Here is a 17827-nt window from a genome sequence, read left to right as displayed (position 1 = left end):
GTGTCTATTTATTCTGTAAAATATTCAATGAATACATTGATGTGGCATGTGATGAAGAAATGAAAAATAACCGTCTTAAAATAGTTAAAAAAAATGAAGGGAAAAAGGTGTGTATGTCTTCTAGTACTTGTCAGAGATGTCTAACCCCTGTAACGATTGAATTCGTGAGTTCTCATGTTGCAAATACACTTATAATTTGAAACTCTGACACAAAATTTAATGTAGGATCTTTAAATTAATGCAGAGCATGATAAATATATATGCAAATTGTGTTTAATCTACATTTCTTGATGCGAATCACATGTAGTTTCTGCACCTAATGTTAGAATTGGGTGCCGGGAATTTTATAAAATACCATCGGTCTTGTTAAAAGTTATTAAAGTTAATACTACAATGTTTACCTTTGCCTCTATGAACTTCAGTTCGCTCCATCTGTCACAGATAGCAGCACCATGGTTACACATTTCTATTCCATTTGACTTCCGTTCCATTTACAAAATTATTCCTATATTCCTACTAAATGCCATGTACCAAGAGGTAAGATGTTTACACATAAAAAAAAAACTAAATGTCTTAGAAGAATTATTACAGTGAATCATTATATATATCATAAAATTAAAATAATATTTTTCAATATTTCTGTGAGAATATCATTGCTTAATCTACATATGTATATGCAGACAAAGACTGCTAATACACTACAACTTACCTGACGATATCTCTTTAGGCTGGCCGTGTCGAACATTATCGCAGGCCGTATCCGGCCTGTGGGCTGCCAGTTGGTCATCCCTGTCTGTCTTAAGTAAATAGTCTATTTTAATATCAAGAATAAAATATTTTGGAAGGTGTGAGGTTTTTTTACTAATGCGGGCATGTTAAATGTTGGCACGCCAGGAGCGGCAGGCGAACCAGGCAAGCAGCCGGATGGAAGGGGACGAGGGCGGGGGAGGGGAGAACGGCGGCACCGCGGCCGACGACAAGGAGAGGGGAGCGACGGCGCTGAACAGGTCTCGCTCCATCAACCGGCAGCGACTCGTCGCACACTCCACCGCCATGGAGAGCATCCAGGCGGAGAGCGAGCCCATAGACGAGGAGGATGACGTCCCGTGAGTCCAGCTCGGCGGTCCACGTCTCGCATTTAGATTCATCCTGCCCGGCCTGCTAACAATGAAATACTTACTATGTGTACTTTAAAATATTACAAGTTTTAATATATATTTAATTTTATCAATTGCTGATTTTTGAAGACCATGATACAGTGTCTTTTAACATTATTTTTACACTTGTATACATTGTGCAAGAAAAAACTGTAAACACCAAATATTATTTCACAGGAGAACTGCTTTTCGCAGTCGGTCACTATTAATAACAAGGAATTCTGTTAATTACGAGCTATGATCAATCAGAGCCAAATTTTAATATTTCAAGATATAAAAAAAAGTACAAAACTTTTTTAAGCCAAGATGGCTTCTATTATTATGTGTCGTTAGATGCTGCTCTTGATAAAATGCACCAAGAAAATGTATTGCCAAAACTATCATTCCAAAATTTCCTTTACAAAATAAATTTTCAACTATATTAAAAAAAATTACAGTTTAAATTTGTGTTTAAAACTTTTGTGCTCTTTGCTTGTTTCTGGCAACAGAGTTGAGTACACTGAAACAAGGGCCTATTATCAGGTATTGTGCATTGTAAAGAGAGAGTAAATGCCCATTGAAATACACTGCACAACTAAGGATGAGACACACTATTGCACTCCATCAGCTGAAGGGAGTTCTTGCTGCTGGCGGCCCCAGCCTCACGGTGGTCCAATCACTTGCCTCCCGCCAAGGCTATTAGGGTATGATTCCTGGTGTGGTCAAAACAAGGATTTCTCACAGTCTGGGAAACAACGCAGATTATGCATTTAGCTGGTGGGTTTTTATCGCAGTAGTCGCCGTTTTCTCCACTTGTAATTATTACTGATTCATACGTCCAGTTTTGGAATCACTTATTTATATTTATTACGGAAACAGAAATTTAATGACTAGGGACAAGATTGTAGGGCGAATAGCATTAAAACCGAAATAACACAGCAAAGCATTCAATACAACATACAGTAAACTCTCGCAAATCCGTGGGTGTCGGGGATTTATGACCTTCGGATTTTTGAAAACTTCGGATTTTTGAAAAATTTTCATTAAAATACAAAAAAAAATTCTAAAAGATAAGATGGTAGTCAATGAACATGTAATACTACCACAGGACGTCATAATAAACAAGACACTTGAGAAGTTAACAGAATGGTACGTAAGCAATACCAGTATAGTCCATTCATAGTAAATGAAGCACCCGAGAAATTTTTTTTCCTGAAAATTTACAGCCTGGCCTGATTAAATTTAACACACCCATTTGTTCAAGTTGGTAGTAAATTGTGTAAAAAGTAATTTAAAGTCATCTTAAATTAAATTAATGGCACCCGAAGTCTCACTTTGATGTGAAAGAGCTAGGCGTAGCAATGTGGCGTGCGCTGAAACGGGAAGCCCCTTGATAAGGGGAAGTGAATTTAGGAGGGGCGGTTGAGAGAAGCGATACGTAGCTGGCAAGAGACTCAAGGCCACTCCCTCACAGACACACGGCCAGTCCAGTTAAACTAAAGAGAAACGGGAGAAATAAAAAAAAAAATCATTAGTTAATTGTACACTAGAACCATCAAAAAATCTGAAATTTTGGCACAAAACAAAAATAATCGGGGAAAAAATGGTAAAACTCACAATAAAAGCTTATACAAAGCTATTATTTAACATGCAGCATATATTTTGTGTTGGTTTATAGTGCACTTACTAATGTTCGTATAAGAAGAGAAAAAAAATTGGACAGTCCGTTTAAAAACACGGCAGCAGTAGCTTGTGCGACGTAAGTGGGAGTGCGAGAATCTCGTCTAGACAGGCTGGCGGCTGCAAAGGCAGCGGATGCATGACGTCATACGGCTTACCTCTCCCTCCCAGACAACAAACCATCTCTCTCCCTCTCTCCAGCCCTCTAGCCATTTTCTGCGTGTGAAACTGTCAACATCCTTCCTCCCCTACTCCACACTGCATGCGACGAAAGCCAGGTTGTATAGTCCATTCCCGGTAAAATGAACATTTTTTTAAGGCCCCCCCACGGCAGCCATTTACCGTTAATTTTTTGATACAATTTGTTTGTTAGTTACAGAACATTATTTCTGCTGGAAAATCTCTGAAACTTCAAAATTTCTTTAATGGAAAAATTTAGCAGGGTGGTTAGAGTATTTATTTTTACCGCAAATGAACTATACTCACCTTCCCTCCGGCCAGCATTCCCGGCGTGTGACGCATGACAACTACAGTCGTGTGCCGCGCACAGCTAGGAAACTTGTCACTGGCAACATGTTTCACACACTGACACACGGTGCCCAGAGCTTCAGGAAAACCTACGCGATTTCCAACCTACTCTAAATATCCGACTGGAGTCTGTTTACGAAAAGCATTTAAGAATTTGCTAATGCCCAACTGTTTTTTTTATATCGGATTAAGAGGAGTTAAAATGGCTAAAAGGCATGGTTTTGAAGTTTTAGGTGTAAAAAACCGTTAAAAAATTTCTTGAAAGCACCAGAGGAAAAGGCATTACACCTTTATCTTTATTTTCCCGCCATATAATGTTACGGTCACCGCTCAAATTTCACAGTTATCTGACGGGAACGAGATGACTGCGCGCCAGTTCAGAGCCTTTTACCGCGCTATAAATATCAGTGAGCGTCGCTCTTATCATCCACTGAGAATAGTGATACATACATCTAAACAGTAACGATCATGTCACTTCGGAAATACCCCGGATTTCTGAGAACTTCGGATTCTCGGGCCACGGACTGGCGAGAGTTTACTGTATAACACTGAAATGTAAGTTGCTACACCATTTAGCCCTGAAATTTACAAGAAACATGAAATGAATCCGGCTTTTGGCAAACTTGATAAAAACTTAATGTTTTGTTATTTTAAAATCATTGAATTTAATTTATTTAGCATGAATTTTGTACTAAAATGGATTGGAAAAAATTAATATTATGTTGAACTGTCTTACATTGGTAACACGCTTTTACAGTAATGAAGGCACAAGTTTCAAACACACAGAAATTTACGAAAAATTTTAATTTTTCTGAGTAGTTCTCTGCTATACATGTTAATTATTAATGATTTTACTGTATAAGTGCATCAGGTCTCAATCAAAATGAGACTGATTTGGTAAAGTAAGTATTAAGTTATATTTTATGTTCTCTTTGTTGAATAATACACTATTTTTTTAATGAATAAATTCAATATATAAAAATAAAAAAAACACCAAAATCTCCTGTTTTAAAAACAAAATTGTCCTAGAAATAAAACCATAAAACTTAGTCCCTATTTATGACATCTGAAATATAGTGAGCATCAGTGTTTTGTATGATAAATCTCGCTCATGTAACAAAATGGTAAACCTTTTTTTGTAAAGTACCTGCTTGACATAAGTATAGATCTGGAAAATATAATGTTTTAAAATGTTAAGTGGTTTGCAAACAAGTGTATTTTTAAATTATTGAATGGATTAGTTAGCTTATTACTGTATAGGAGTACTCTAATTAGTGATGGCCCGATATTCGATATTCAATATCGGAGATAGGTAATATCGGCACATTTTTCAATATCGGACATCAGTAAATACTTGCGATATTTTGATAACCGATGTTTGCTCTCGCCAATAATACTTCTCACATAACCTTAACCGTAATTCCAAGCTTATTTTCTGCGGGCGTAATTTATCTTTCTTCACATCACCACATTACCTAGTATTCCAAGCATATTTTCCACTGAAACAATTTCAAGATTTCAAGCCTATTTCTTCTTTCTGATATTGCAATGCATCCCGACGGTACAATTCTTCCATGTGTACACAAATCCCAGTCATTAGTGCATATTTATTCGTTTCAGATATTCGCAAAATGTTTTCGCTTGGTGAATTTTCGAAGTTCACTATGTGTACATAAATTGAAAACAAACGAAAATAATTACGATATTTAATTTAATAAGTGGTGTAGCCGTAAGTAAACATGAAGAAGAATAAAGTTGCTGCTTGATATAACAGACATTTTCTTTCCGTGTCGTTTCATGGTCGCCAACTGCTGTTCTATACAGAAACATTACGTAAGTTTTACAAAAGCTAAAATATGAAACGTGTTTAAGTAGGGCAAGTTGCAGCAAAGGTATTATGTTGGCTATATTGAATGCATTGCCAACAACATAAAAAAAGATGCGTGGTTTTATAAACTCTGCAGTACGTTTCAAAGTTGTATTTCACGTATTTTTAACGTGTTTTCGCACCAATAAATGGAGTGATACACTTGAACAATGGTCACAAAACTTGCTGCTTGAAGACCTTCCTTTCTAGCGTGTCGTTAACCGTGATGAAATTTTACAAAGGGTACAAAAGTTTGATGTTTTTCGGCGGTAGCCTTCAACTCACGTAGTTTCGGTTCCCTATCACGTTCGTGCAACATCGGATTTCTCTCAAAAATTGAAATTAAAAAAAATCAAAGGGTTAGGTTAGGTTAGGTCAGTCACAACATGCTTGAACTTCTGATTTAGCGGCTGAAGTGGCGTTAATACCAAAACGCAAAACTTCAGAAATCTTCAGAAATTCTTGCAGGGAACCGAAACTACGTGAGTTGTAGGCTTCCCGTTTTTCGGACGGTATTTTTCGTAGATTACAGTTGAGACACTGGACTCAGTACATGCAGTGACTTGTAATTCATAAATTATAAGCAAATACACTAGAGAGTAATACCGGACAGCTACAAGATTTCTCATTTCTCCACAAAAATCCGAAATTTGTTTCCTTGTAGTTACAATATGTTTTTTTGCATACTGTAGGTAATACCTACACCAGAATATTGCTTTATCTGGCCTTGAAAAATTAATAAATTTTTTAAGACCTTGAATTTAGAGAGCTTATTTGTAGGCCATTATGATAAATTCATTATTAGCTTTCATTTAATGTGAATTTACAATATTTTACAATTAATAAAAATAATATACATTCATATAAGTATGTTTTATTAATATTTAACATTTTTCATTATTGTCTCTAACAATACTCCAGAACCACAATTTTATAGAATCAGTGTTAGAAATGAGATAGGTCTAGTATCGAAGTATCGGGTATCGGATCGGTAAATTTGGAAATATCGGAATCGGAATCGGGTTTTTGGATATCGGGCCATCACTAACTCTAATTATATTATAGAGACTGTAAACTTTATCAAGTTTGTTTTATGCGTGTTGTGCACATGTTTTAATGTTTGCATTAATGAGATTACAGATGGTTGTGCCTGGAGATTGGCAATAATGCATTCTGTTGCTGCTCCATTCATTCAATAACTAATTATAATTACTCTTAGGTGAATACTATGTCTTTTTGCAGGCCTGGCGGTATTCCGGCGCGGAACTCCAAGGGAGAACGTCTTTTGTTGTTCATTGGTATCATCGACATCCTGCAAAGCTATCGGTTAAAAAAAAAGCTTGAACATACGTGGAAGGCAATGATTCATGATGGGGTGAGTGTTGGTTTATGCAATAAAGATTTTTAGTTTTTGTAGTAGTGTGGTAAAACCAACAACTTTATAATTTAGAAATGGCATAATGCTAGTACACTCAAGTAAGGATTTTACAGTAGTCTTTCCTTAGTTTTGTATATTATTTTGGTGTACATAGTTATGAGTTCAATTTAGTATGATTTTTGTGTGTGTATACTTAATCCATAAACAGCATTTCTAATTTTTTCATACCCTTTTGGTAGTTCATGGTTCACAAGTTTGATATCTTATCATGTGGTTTTTATTGTCAAATTTTTTATTTATGCTCTGTGTGTTTATATATGTAATATAATTTCTTATTTGATGTTCAAATATGTTTCCTATGATAAATTTGAAAATCATGCAAGTCTTTTTCAGTCAAGTCATATACAACCATGTGAGATTTTAAAATGAGCTTTATCTAAGTAATTTAAAAAATGGTAATATTCTTTTAGATCCATTTATCATCACTCATTTTGTACCCAAGCAAATCAAAGTTATTGAATGAGAGGTCATAATCCAAAATTGCATTAAAATTTTTGTAATTACTTACAAGAGCTTCTTTAACTTTGTCCCTAAAAATCATTACAGTTTTAAGTTTACAATGCCCCAATATACAGTTAAGGGGAAGGTTCATAGACTAAAAATCGCTACACTTCCAAATCGTGTTAATTTTGGTAAAATGTGAATAAAACCTTCGAAATCAACTACCCGACCACTCCGCCCGGTCGGTATAAGTACCTGTGTAGCTGGGAGCAACGGTCATTCGAGTCAGGCTCTTCATACGGGGAGGGTGTGCTTCTCCTCTCTCCTGGCCGGCTTTAGACACGCGAAGACGGTTGGCCGCCCCCTCCCCCTGAATGTGCGGGTTCTACCCGCGCATGCGCAGGACACGGCTGAGGGCCGCAGTGTTGCCGGTTCTACTCCACCCGACCAGGGCCACGAGCCTCCGCAGCCGATGGAGGTTTACAATTCGCCGCGCCGGCCGGTGAGCGAAGTTTGACGGCCCGTCGGGAAATTGTACCTTCGCGCGCACTTTAGACATCAACACATTTACGTGCTGTACGTAATATTTTATGTTAACTAAGATTCACTATAAAACCATAATACACATTTAAAAAATATTTTTATTATTATTTTCACTAACATTTCAAACATATATCTTTAAATGAGACGTTAAAAATATGTTATATTATCACATAATAATTTAAAATTTGCTCACGGTTAACTCAGTTTTTGAAGACTCGAAGTTATGAGAAGTAATTTATATCTCATACTGAAAGAAATAAAATCTTCACTGAGTAACTTAAATCCAATTACTGCTACAGTAAATTGTCTAATTAGAGGCGTTACTATTAAATATCACCGCAGGCATTGTACACTATTTAAGGGGATGGTTTACACCCCAAAAATCGTCCCCCCCCCCCCCCACATACACACACACACACACAAATTTTGCGTTGACACTTGTTTTGGGATCTATGGACAAATTCAAATTCGAAGTCTTTTTATTGTACACGATAACACTTTACAACTTAAGAGTGGTTACATTGACACTCCAGAATCTTTGCTCTTTTGCCAATTGCACAATCGGTTACATTATTAGAATTAAACATCATAATACGCATTACACTAACATAAAAGGAAAGTTTAAAAAACCTTTTATGACATGAGACGAAAAGGGTACAAACATTTTCCGAAATTAGTACTGCGGTGACGGCCACAATAGGTAGTCTCTTATAAATATACCTAACAATAACACACGTAAGTACATAAAATTTGTGTCATACTATGATTAACTTTAAATAAAAACAAAACCCCAAATGTTTTTTTCGGGTTACAATACTAGCAATTAGCAGTGTAAATACTTGAATATGCAGTTTAAACACTATACTGTCGAATATATTGGTCAAACAATTTTTGCTATGTTAAATATCAATTTTAATATTACCTTTTTTTTAAATTCTGTATTAAATTTACATTGCATTAGTAACTAGACGACTTTGCTCATAAAGATACTCAATAATATTTATTTGTAACATTAATATCCAAGTTATAAACTTAAAATTAAGTGGCAGCTTATTTTAGCGTGGATAGCTACGGAGCATAATTATACTTTTCTTGTCTAAACCTGACAAAATTTTGTTTTAAAATAAAAATGCTGGTTTCGATTACAAGACAGTATTTATTCTAGTTTTAAGAAATACTAGGTGAATTAGTGCGTAAATGCGTGATGCTCATGTAATTGTCAGGTTTTCAAGCAGCGTTCCACACAGGCTTAGTAATATATGCCTATCATCGTAATCTATGTGCATTGACAGTTTCATTAAAATCTTAACTTTAACTTGGTATATTTCCTGCTTTTATCACAATTAGCTGAAAATAAATAACCATACCTCCATATATATCATGAAAGCCCAGTTTACAATCTCATCGTTACGAAGAAAAACATGCTGTCTGGACCCTCTCTTTCAACTTTTATCATTGCTACTTTACAGTTTCTACAAAATAAATAAATACATATACATACATCAGCAAATTCAATGTAAAACAGTGAAACATAGTGAGTTATAAAAATAACATTTAACAAAATTACATATATGTACTTTTTTTCAGAAATGATATTTGCAAACACTTAAAAATACTTAGCAGCAATTACAGTTTTTAGAAATAGAAAATAAATTTTATTAAAATTAAAAAAGAAAACATACTACAGTTTCATCATTATATGTTATTCTGTTTAGCGAATATCATATGTGTTTCTATTATTTCCTATTTTATTTATTACGTACTAGATAATATTTGTGTTCTAAATTACAAACGGAAACTCGGCATTTACTAAGTATATTTTCTAAACATCATAATGTTACAAAACATAAAGTTAACCCTTTTTATTTAAGTACACGATGAACAGAATAAAAGTGTATATGTTCATATGTTTTGAAGGATTCGTATTGAAGTTTTTTGTAAATAATACCAGTAACAATGGCACTGATGCTGTTTAACATACGTGGATTACTTTAAATGTAAGTGCAGGTAAAATTTATGCTTATTTGAAGGCGAAAAAACATCACAACTTTACAAAAGAAACTAAGATTTTTTGGACTTTTTTGCATTTATTTCTTCTTTTGCCTTTGATATATACTCTGGCTCTCTCACTTGTTTTCCTCTAATAACTCGTGAATCAACAATTTCGGGTAGTAAACACTTTTTATAGAATCGCGTGAGTTTGGGCAGCATTTCATTTCTCCAGAAATCTTCATTTCGTTGAACTTTTTCAACAAACAAATCTTGTTTTGTGTCAGTCATGACAATTAAATAACAAAAATCTTTTTTTGTTATATTTAAAGTTCCCTGGATCTGATAGAAGTGATGATGTGTGGTTTTAAGCTGTAACTTCTTGCTGGCAATTTCTTGGAGAAAGAATCCTTTCTTACTTCTGGCCAGCTCTTGAAGCCCAGTAGATATGCCTGATGGAACACATTTTACTTCAATTGTAGCATTTTCTGTGACCACAATTCCATCTGGACTAGCTCCTAAAAACCCATTTTCTACATCTATGTACAGTCCCCTCTTCTCTACATTCAAGCCTGTTAGTGCTTCGAACCTTTTAATAGCAACATGTTCATTGCGGCGACCGTATTCTGTAGCTTTGGTATTCACAGAGGGTTTGTACAAAAGATTTTTCACCAAGTTCGCACATGGAGTTGATTCTTTTCTTCGGCACACTGTTCCAAAATTACTAGCTGTTAAGCGTACTCGCCTAAGTTCATGCCAGATTATACAATTCGCCTGATCTTTAGTTTGAATGGCAATTTCTTCTTGCTGCTCAGAGGTCACATTCAGAGATTCAACAAAGTTCTCACACTTTTCTGCTAGCTGTGCATCTGAAATCTCGTCACACGGATCATCTTCTACTTGTTCAGAGCTTGGTCCATAGTCGATGTCTGCTGGATGAGTTGTATCAGTTTTGCTTCTTTTCTTTTTAGGGAAGTCGTCATGGAACTGCAATTTACGGCGTGTTAATGTCTGCTGTCTCTTTCGGATAACCTTATAATGACTCAGTCCAGGGCTTCTTCCTGCCAGTTTCCTGAAAGGGCTTATTTCCCAAGCGTGGCCTTTCTGAAATCTTAAAGCCGCGGCGTGGCATCGTCTTTGAAAAGATCCTCTTTGAGTAAAGTTGAGACGTTTTCCAGCATTGAACTTTGCAACAAGACTCATGTAAAATTCAGCTGCATTGCTTGTTTTATTTTCCACAAGTCTTGGCGCTTTTGCTACCAGGCTTCCTAAAAGACCTTGAATATGGTCAAACAATACAGATCCGAGTAAAATATTTACCCTTTTACCATCAGATTCATTGCCTTCGCAAAAGTAAGGTCGGCACTCAGAATGGTCTCCAAATACATGATTTGGACCATTTCGCAAGTCCTTAATTAGGTCTTCAGCTTTCTCACCCACTTTCCCACAGTGCCTTATGGCACCTCGTGCTGCAGAAGTTAGCCTTGGAATGACTGATTTGAGCATCCGTCGAGCCTCTGGGTCAAAACTCTTATCACTTGCCAAGGTATGCAGGTGACTGGTATAGTTGCGTATGCAATGGTTAGCACATTCAAGTTTGTGCACAAAACGTCCATAAGGGACATTTTGAATGATTCTTGCATAAACACTAGAATCTCCATCACCCACGAAGTATTTGTACTTTAAACCATGCATTTGTATACTGTTACAAAAACCTTCTACAATAACACTTTGCTCCATCGCTGTGGATGGCTTTTGTTGGCTCCAGTTTTTGTAGCAGAAATGTTTTTTCGGTTCTTTATCTGCTCCCGAATGAAGACGACAGATGGTACAATACTTATTTTTTACGCCCAAGAACAAAAGTTTTCCTTTTCTTTGGCCTATGATCACTGCCTGGAAAGAGAAGTTAAGAATTAGTTTATTTATGTTGAAGTCAAATCTATTTAAAGTAAATTTTTTTATGTAATACTAGTAGTATATATTTTAATGCCTATGTATTAAAGAACTCAATTTATTCAGGTTGAAAAGAACTTAATGTTTTTTTCTAATGTAAGAGTTACATCTATTACGAATTTTATTACAATAGTGAAGAAATTCGTGAGTAAAAAAAAACATTCAAACATCCTAACATTTACATTCTTGCATTAGAGGAATGGGATTATTTATATTCCAGTTTTGCACAATAATTTCCGTATGTAGTAAACATTTTTAGATGGTTTAATATCATGAACATTTCTTAGTACAGACATTAATAAAATAGCATTGGACTGAACCTAAGATCCGAGAATCACCAACCAAATGGCAGACACATTGTTAATGAATCGACTAAATCAAAATACATAGGTGGCATACATAGGAGTATATCCATATACGTATGGAAACGTCATCCAAATATCTCACTTGCAGAAAATGTGGATTAACCATACAGGAAAATTAGGAGATCGAATTCATATGGGACGTATATGGTCTGACAACCTCGCATCTTGCAATTTCAAATATTTTGATACTGCTTGTAACAAATCTTCCGTGATAAATGTTTCGAGTCAACATAACATAGGACTTAGCTTTGCCCACTTGTTGAAGTCAACACTTTTGAACTGATGTGATTATCATGTTCGTTGTAATAATGAGTGAAATAATAATTATTTCCTTTCAGTGCTTACATAATAAGACCTTTTTTTAAATATATGTTATTACAAGTTATAGGTCTGGGAGATATTATTTATGCCTTGAAATTCATATATATTTCATTAAATATAATTAAAATATAGGAAAAATCCAAACTAGCGGGGCCTAACTTAGCCAAAGAAATATGTATTTCGTAACAGTACCTCAGCCCTTTACTTCTTAACAACTGCGACATTATTGAAATTGATATTGTTAGACCCGTAAGTAACTTACCACTCCTGAAAGAGAGTTGTATTTATGCCCGTAAGAACGCTTGGCCCATCCACCGTCCACAATGACTGTAGTAAATGGAATGCCATCTTCGTCTACATCTCCTTCTTGAATAGCCAGAGCTCTTTCTTCTTTCCCTGCATCTGATATGGTTCGGTCCAAGTTCTCGCTCCAAACCTTAAATACACTCAATGAAATCATATACCATCGCCAAAATACTATAATACTACATTTTACAATTTCTTAGATTTTCGTAGCAGCAATTGTAGTCCTAAAAATATTTATTATGAATAAATGTGTTTCTCCCTGAAACAAATCTAAGATGTTTAGTTATGTATTATACTGTAGACATAAGATGATTTCAAAAAATACTACTTTAGAATGGCATAGGTAGTCTTTGTTTTGATTTATTGTTTTATTGGGGTTGTGAAATGCGTTACTTTTGTGCTATTTTAATGTGTTGCACCAGTTTGTAAGCGAGTAAAAAAAAATCATTTGAACTGTTCAGTTTTTCACATAATTTGTGCAAGTGTTTCAAATAAAAGCTGAATGGGGGCTTTTGCAAGTAATCAAAATAAGGTTAGCATAATCAGATTTTAAATTTTTTCATTAAACTGAAACTTTAGTTTTATTTTATTTTGAAATTTGTTTTGACGGGCATGGATAATAATACAGAACATTTTAAACATGTTTGAGTTGCACTAGTTTGTAAGCAACAATAAAAGGATTCACGCATTTATTATGTACTTATAAGTAGGAATTAATTTTCTTTATATGTGCAATCATTAACTTTCTAGATTTTGTACTAAAACACTAATTATAAAACGTAGTTTGATGATATTTTGTTCCTAAATGAATAATTTCCTTTGCTTTTTGTCACTTGACTTATATTGTTTATCTAATCGAACATTTGTATTTTAAGATCCTTAACCGTGCCCCGTAAAATAAGGCGACTATTAACCGGTGATGGATGAGTAGTGAAAAGTAATGTACTAAGATTAACATAATATTTTATTTTATTTGAAAAAGAAATTAAAATTGTTTAATTACCTTATCTAGTTCTACTTCTTTCTTTATGTAAGTGTTCTTTGACATTGAAGGAACATTTAAAATGCTCAGAATGTTTTCTAATTGTGTGAATCCGATGCCAGATGACACAGCAGCCCATGCCCCCGTACTATTCATTACACTGCTATCACATTCTTCATTCTGTATCTCATATTGTCGATTGCAGCCATCACATTCCATGAACCACTTACAATGTAAGCCATTTCTGATTTCTTTTTTGAATTGGATTGTACCCAAAGTGCACTGCTTCTTGTGGCTGCTCTGAAGGCTAAGAATTTTGGGAATTACGTATGCAGGATTGAAGAGCCGGTTTCCTTTCAGATTATCCCAAGAAGAACCTCCTTGATCAACTTCAATTAAAAGTGGTGGCATACTATCATCCAATTCTGTCTGTTCATTTTCATTCCTATATGTAACAAAAAATATAAAAACCACATATTTCAATTAACTTTAAAATAACACAAAAATTTTAAAGCTAAAAGGTGTACAGAGGTAGAAGGTGTATGATATACTTTAATTTTTTTTAAAAACAAGGTGATTACAGTTAAAAATCAAGTCTCAAGTTTTGCATTAAATTGTATACAAATGTATGCAAAAAAAACCTACTATTTAAATTTTTTGCTATTGAATTTTTTTTTTATTATATATTCTTAGGCAAAATAACTTAGGGACACGTTTTCTGCCACGGACTATATACGGGCTTGGAACCTCGGCCACGCAAGCCGTTGCCATGAAGCTGCAGGCCGGGGGACATGTCGGTAAGATTTTTTAACAACATGAGTACGTAAAACGCATTACCGCCGTTCACATTTTTTTTTCCAGGGAGAAAATGTACCCCCGTTTCTTATAATTATTTACTCGTTGTTGAATTATTTTCATGTTGTTGCCAATCAGAATATAGCTTTTCAATAGTTTCTACTATCAAGTTTCATTAGCGAAAATAAATACATGACTTTGCTGTTATAAATTAAGTCTAATTAAAAATAACAGAAGTACTTACTGTGATGAAATTTCATGCGGTTCAGTTTCTTGTGCACTTGGGTTGCTTTCTGCTGTTGATACTGTTGCAGAATTGTTAGAAGTATTCTGTCTTCTCCAGTAGGCAGAAACCGACAAAGCTCTTTTATTTCGCTTAAGATTGCGGTAAGACCTTTTCCTCTTGCCCATTGTAAATAATAGTAAAAATTGCGCGCACTGTGTCACCACTACAGAGATTTCAAACTACTAAATATCGACGACTTGGCATCACTGTGCCAGCGCGTGCCCTACACAGCCGGCGAGCAACGCACCGAGCGAGCATTGCACTGCGCTCTGTTAGCGGAACTGACAACTATCCGTTAACCTTGCAGTATAGGAGAAAACGTTTGTTTTTGGTTATTTTGCTCGTCTATTGCTCTGATTTTAATTATTGTACTACCAAAGTCAACATATGACGTTACTCCTTTAAGCAAGACACTTACTTATCAAAAATAATACACTACAACGTCTTAAAAACAAATATTTTTACTAGAAAATTTTCATATCAAACATCAAAAAATTAAATTTAAAAGAAAATATCAAATTATCAGTAAGTATGTTTAGACAAGTTGATGCCCAAATGACTGACGATTTATTGGACATAAAATTCAATACTCGTTTATTTTTATTGCACGTAGAGACGTACTATTTCTGATGGTGCCGAAGCTTTAAAAAGGTCTGATTTCAAAAATTGTTATTAAATTATGTAAATACATTAATGCATTTAACAATATTCCTAAAAATAGGCTGAACATTCCTCTTTAAGATATATCATACGATATCTCTATAACTTAAATCATGCTGGCTCAGTTTTTGATCAAATGACATGCCAATTCGCAAAAATCGTGAACTATGGCCTTAATCCATGTAAGTAATGAATAATTGCATAAAACTATAAAATGAATTGAAAAGAAATAATGCTTTCAGACATTAGTTATTTTAAAGTTGAATGTATCAACGTAAATAAAAAATATTAGTGGGGATGTTAATGCAAAATTCAAAACCATAGATGAGTGTTCTGATTATTGAGATTCATATTATTCCTGTTTCCTGTACAGGTGTAACCAACCTCCAAATTGTAATAGAAAATGTGCAGAATCACGTAATGCAGTATGCAGTGCTGTTGGGTGATGGTGATGTACAGAAGTGAACTAGTTTCGACTGCTAATTGTTTCCACATTACATTGAACATTGTTTGTTCAGCAGAAAATTCATATAATTTTCTGATTTGTATTTTACTTAAGGATGGGGGTTTTTCCCCAGCTATAATTTTTTTTATTAAGAATTCCAATTACAAAAAAAAAAACTGCACGGACATAGTGTGAAAAATTTGGTTTCTAAACACTCGTAATTTCTTTTATATAAAAAGTTTATTTCAAAACATTCAATAATATATAGCATGACACTTTATGTTAGGTTAAAAACAAAGAACTCCAGAGTAATTTGTAATAAAGTCCTTTTTTTAAAATTTTTTTTAAAAGGTAACATTATTTTTACTAATCGTTAATAAATTTTGTGACCGTATCTCAATATTGTACTGTTAAAGCCATAGACACCATTCTTAAGTATTAATAAACAAGGGTTTGGTTTATTTTTATGTTTTTGTTTATGAGGGTTTGCTGCCTAGCTAGCCACAGGAAATCACTGATGTCTGAGAGTGCCGTTTTGGTACTCGGAGCAACCGGTAGGACTTAATGCCAAATGACTCTCAAGTCCTTTGTTTTCAGTCTAACATAAATGATTACATCTTGAAATAAACATATTTAAAAAAAATTAACTAAATAACATTTAGTATTTAGGAACCAATTTTTTCACACTATGTATTTGTGGTTTTTATAATGAAAATTAAATAAAAGAAAACACACCAATTAGAGTTGGATAAAAAAAACCCATCCTAAGTAAAAATACAAATTATAAAATTCTATGGCTGTTCTACTGAAAATACTTCTTTTTCCTCTAAGGGAATTGTTAGTTATTAATTGCTACAGGAATAATATTAATGTTAAGAGCTAGTTCAAAATTTGAGCGGTCTGCTTGCGAATTCCAGTCCACATTTTATAAATTCAATTGTGGAGAAACATGTTTTAGTTTTTTTTTTTTTGGCATTTTTACTTAGATTGAATGTATGTGCATTTGAAAATGTCTTCTAAAGCTTGTGCTATTTATTATTTTTTGTTTTGTTTAGGATACAGTCTCCGTCCATAGACCAGGCTTTTATGCACAGAGATTTCAGGAATTTATGGCTAAAACAGTTTTCAAGAAAATTCCTTCACGTGAGTTTCATTTTGCTTCCCATATTCTAAGTTCAAAGAAAGAAAAAAAGCCTCACCAAGGGGTGAAAGGCTTTAAGAAAATTAAATCAACTGCAGTATTCTCAATGCAAATGTAAAAATAATACCTCTTGAAATACATGTGTATGTATAAAACAAACAAGTATTTGTAAGTGAACATACTGCTGGTAAGAATAGTTTTCATCATTTGCAAATACAATATTTTTGTAAATCAACTTCAGAGAATATTTAGGTATATATCGCATTATTCTTGGTTATTTTGTTGATAATTGTGCCTAAAATGTTGAGAGAGTATTTGTGAAAATATTTTGCCTGGTTGAATAAAAAAACCTATTTTAGAACATAAGAGACGTGTACCTAACTTTATATAGTAAAGCAAATAATGTAGGAAATTGCTAGTTGTTGTATTTACTGGTCAGTTAATTTAAATGCTATGGATGGCTTCTTAGTATTTTCAGCTATCATTGAGAATTTCTCTAATGTGATATGTAAATAGATGCTGATTAATCTTTACAATTAATGGAATCTTCTAGTGAAATGTATGTGGATATTTCTAGAGTTGATTCAATTAAGTTTAGAAATTTAGATGGTTCTGTGTATGTGATACCGTAATGTTTAATTTCTGAGCAATTTATAATGTACTTTAGCTTTGGATTACATACTTTGTTTGCAAACATTTTATTGGACACGCTGGCAAGCCTTCAAGTGTTAGTAACCATAAGAGTATAAATGGCCACAAAATTCTCAATAAATATACATACTGAAGTTTTATAATAAGACCAATTTCCAAATAATACCAAAGTACAATCATAAATATGTAGCTGTTATATAGCATTGTTGTTACATTTAGTATGTATTAATGCCAAAGCAAAGTAATTTGGGAATACACACCTTATTTCATTTCTGTAGTAGAATTTAAAACAAAGAAATG

At 34.1% G+C, this 17827-nt stretch overlaps 2 protein-coding genes across 6 annotated transcripts in view; one reads left to right on the top strand and one right to left on the bottom strand.

The window, feature by feature from the left end:
* LOC134534715 (phosphatidylinositol 4-phosphate 5-kinase type-1 alpha-like) overlaps window positions 1-17827 on the top strand; it is a 150660-nt gene that overhangs the window by 11208 nt on the left and 121625 nt on the right. For all 5 annotated transcript variants that reach the window (XM_063373198.1, XM_063373199.1, XM_063373197.1 and 2 more), the window contains exons 9-11: window positions 895-1106; window positions 6454-6586; window positions 16791-16878. In XM_063373198.1, coding sequence (XP_063229268.1) covers window positions 895-1106; window positions 6454-6586; window positions 16791-16878 — 433 coding nt within the window. The remainder of the gene's footprint in view (window positions 1-894; window positions 1107-6453; window positions 6587-16790; window positions 16879-17827) is intronic.
* LOC134534718 (uncharacterized) lies at window positions 11508-14955 on the bottom strand. The gene is made up of 3 exons (XM_063373203.1): window positions 14589-14955; window positions 13571-13994; window positions 11508-12697 (listed from the first exon to the last, which is right to left on the bottom strand). The coding sequence occupies exons 1-3, from the start codon at window positions 14753-14755 to the stop codon at window positions 12503-12505; spliced, it is 786 nt and encodes a 261-aa protein (XP_063229273.1). The 5' UTR covers window positions 14756-14955; the 3' UTR covers window positions 11508-12502.

This window comes from Bacillus rossius, chromosome 8 (assembly GCF_032445375.1).
Source record: "Bacillus rossius redtenbacheri isolate Brsri chromosome 8, Brsri_v3, whole genome shotgun sequence".
In the NCBI taxonomy this organism is placed as follows: Eukaryota; Metazoa; Arthropoda; class Insecta; order Phasmatodea; family Bacillidae; genus Bacillus; species Bacillus rossius.
The sequence above is the reverse complement of the archived record's forward strand: the minus strand, read 5'-3'. Positions and strand labels throughout refer to the sequence as shown.

What these genes read in the sequence shown, in the direction of transcription:
- LOC134534718 (XM_063373203.1), bottom strand. Translation starts at nt 14,755, where the DNA reads ATGGGCAAGAGGAAAAGGTCTTACCGCAATCTTAAGCGAAATAAAAGA. An exon ending in CCGCATGAAATTTCATCACA is followed by an intron (nt 13,995 to 14,588) that starts GTAAGTACTTCT and finishes TGTTACATATAG; the next exon opens with GAATGAAAATGAACAGACAG. An exon ending in AAGAAGTAGAACTAGATAAG is followed by an intron (nt 12,698 to 13,570) that starts GTAATTAAACAA and finishes AGTGTATTTAAG; the next exon opens with GTTTGGAGCGAGAACTTGGA.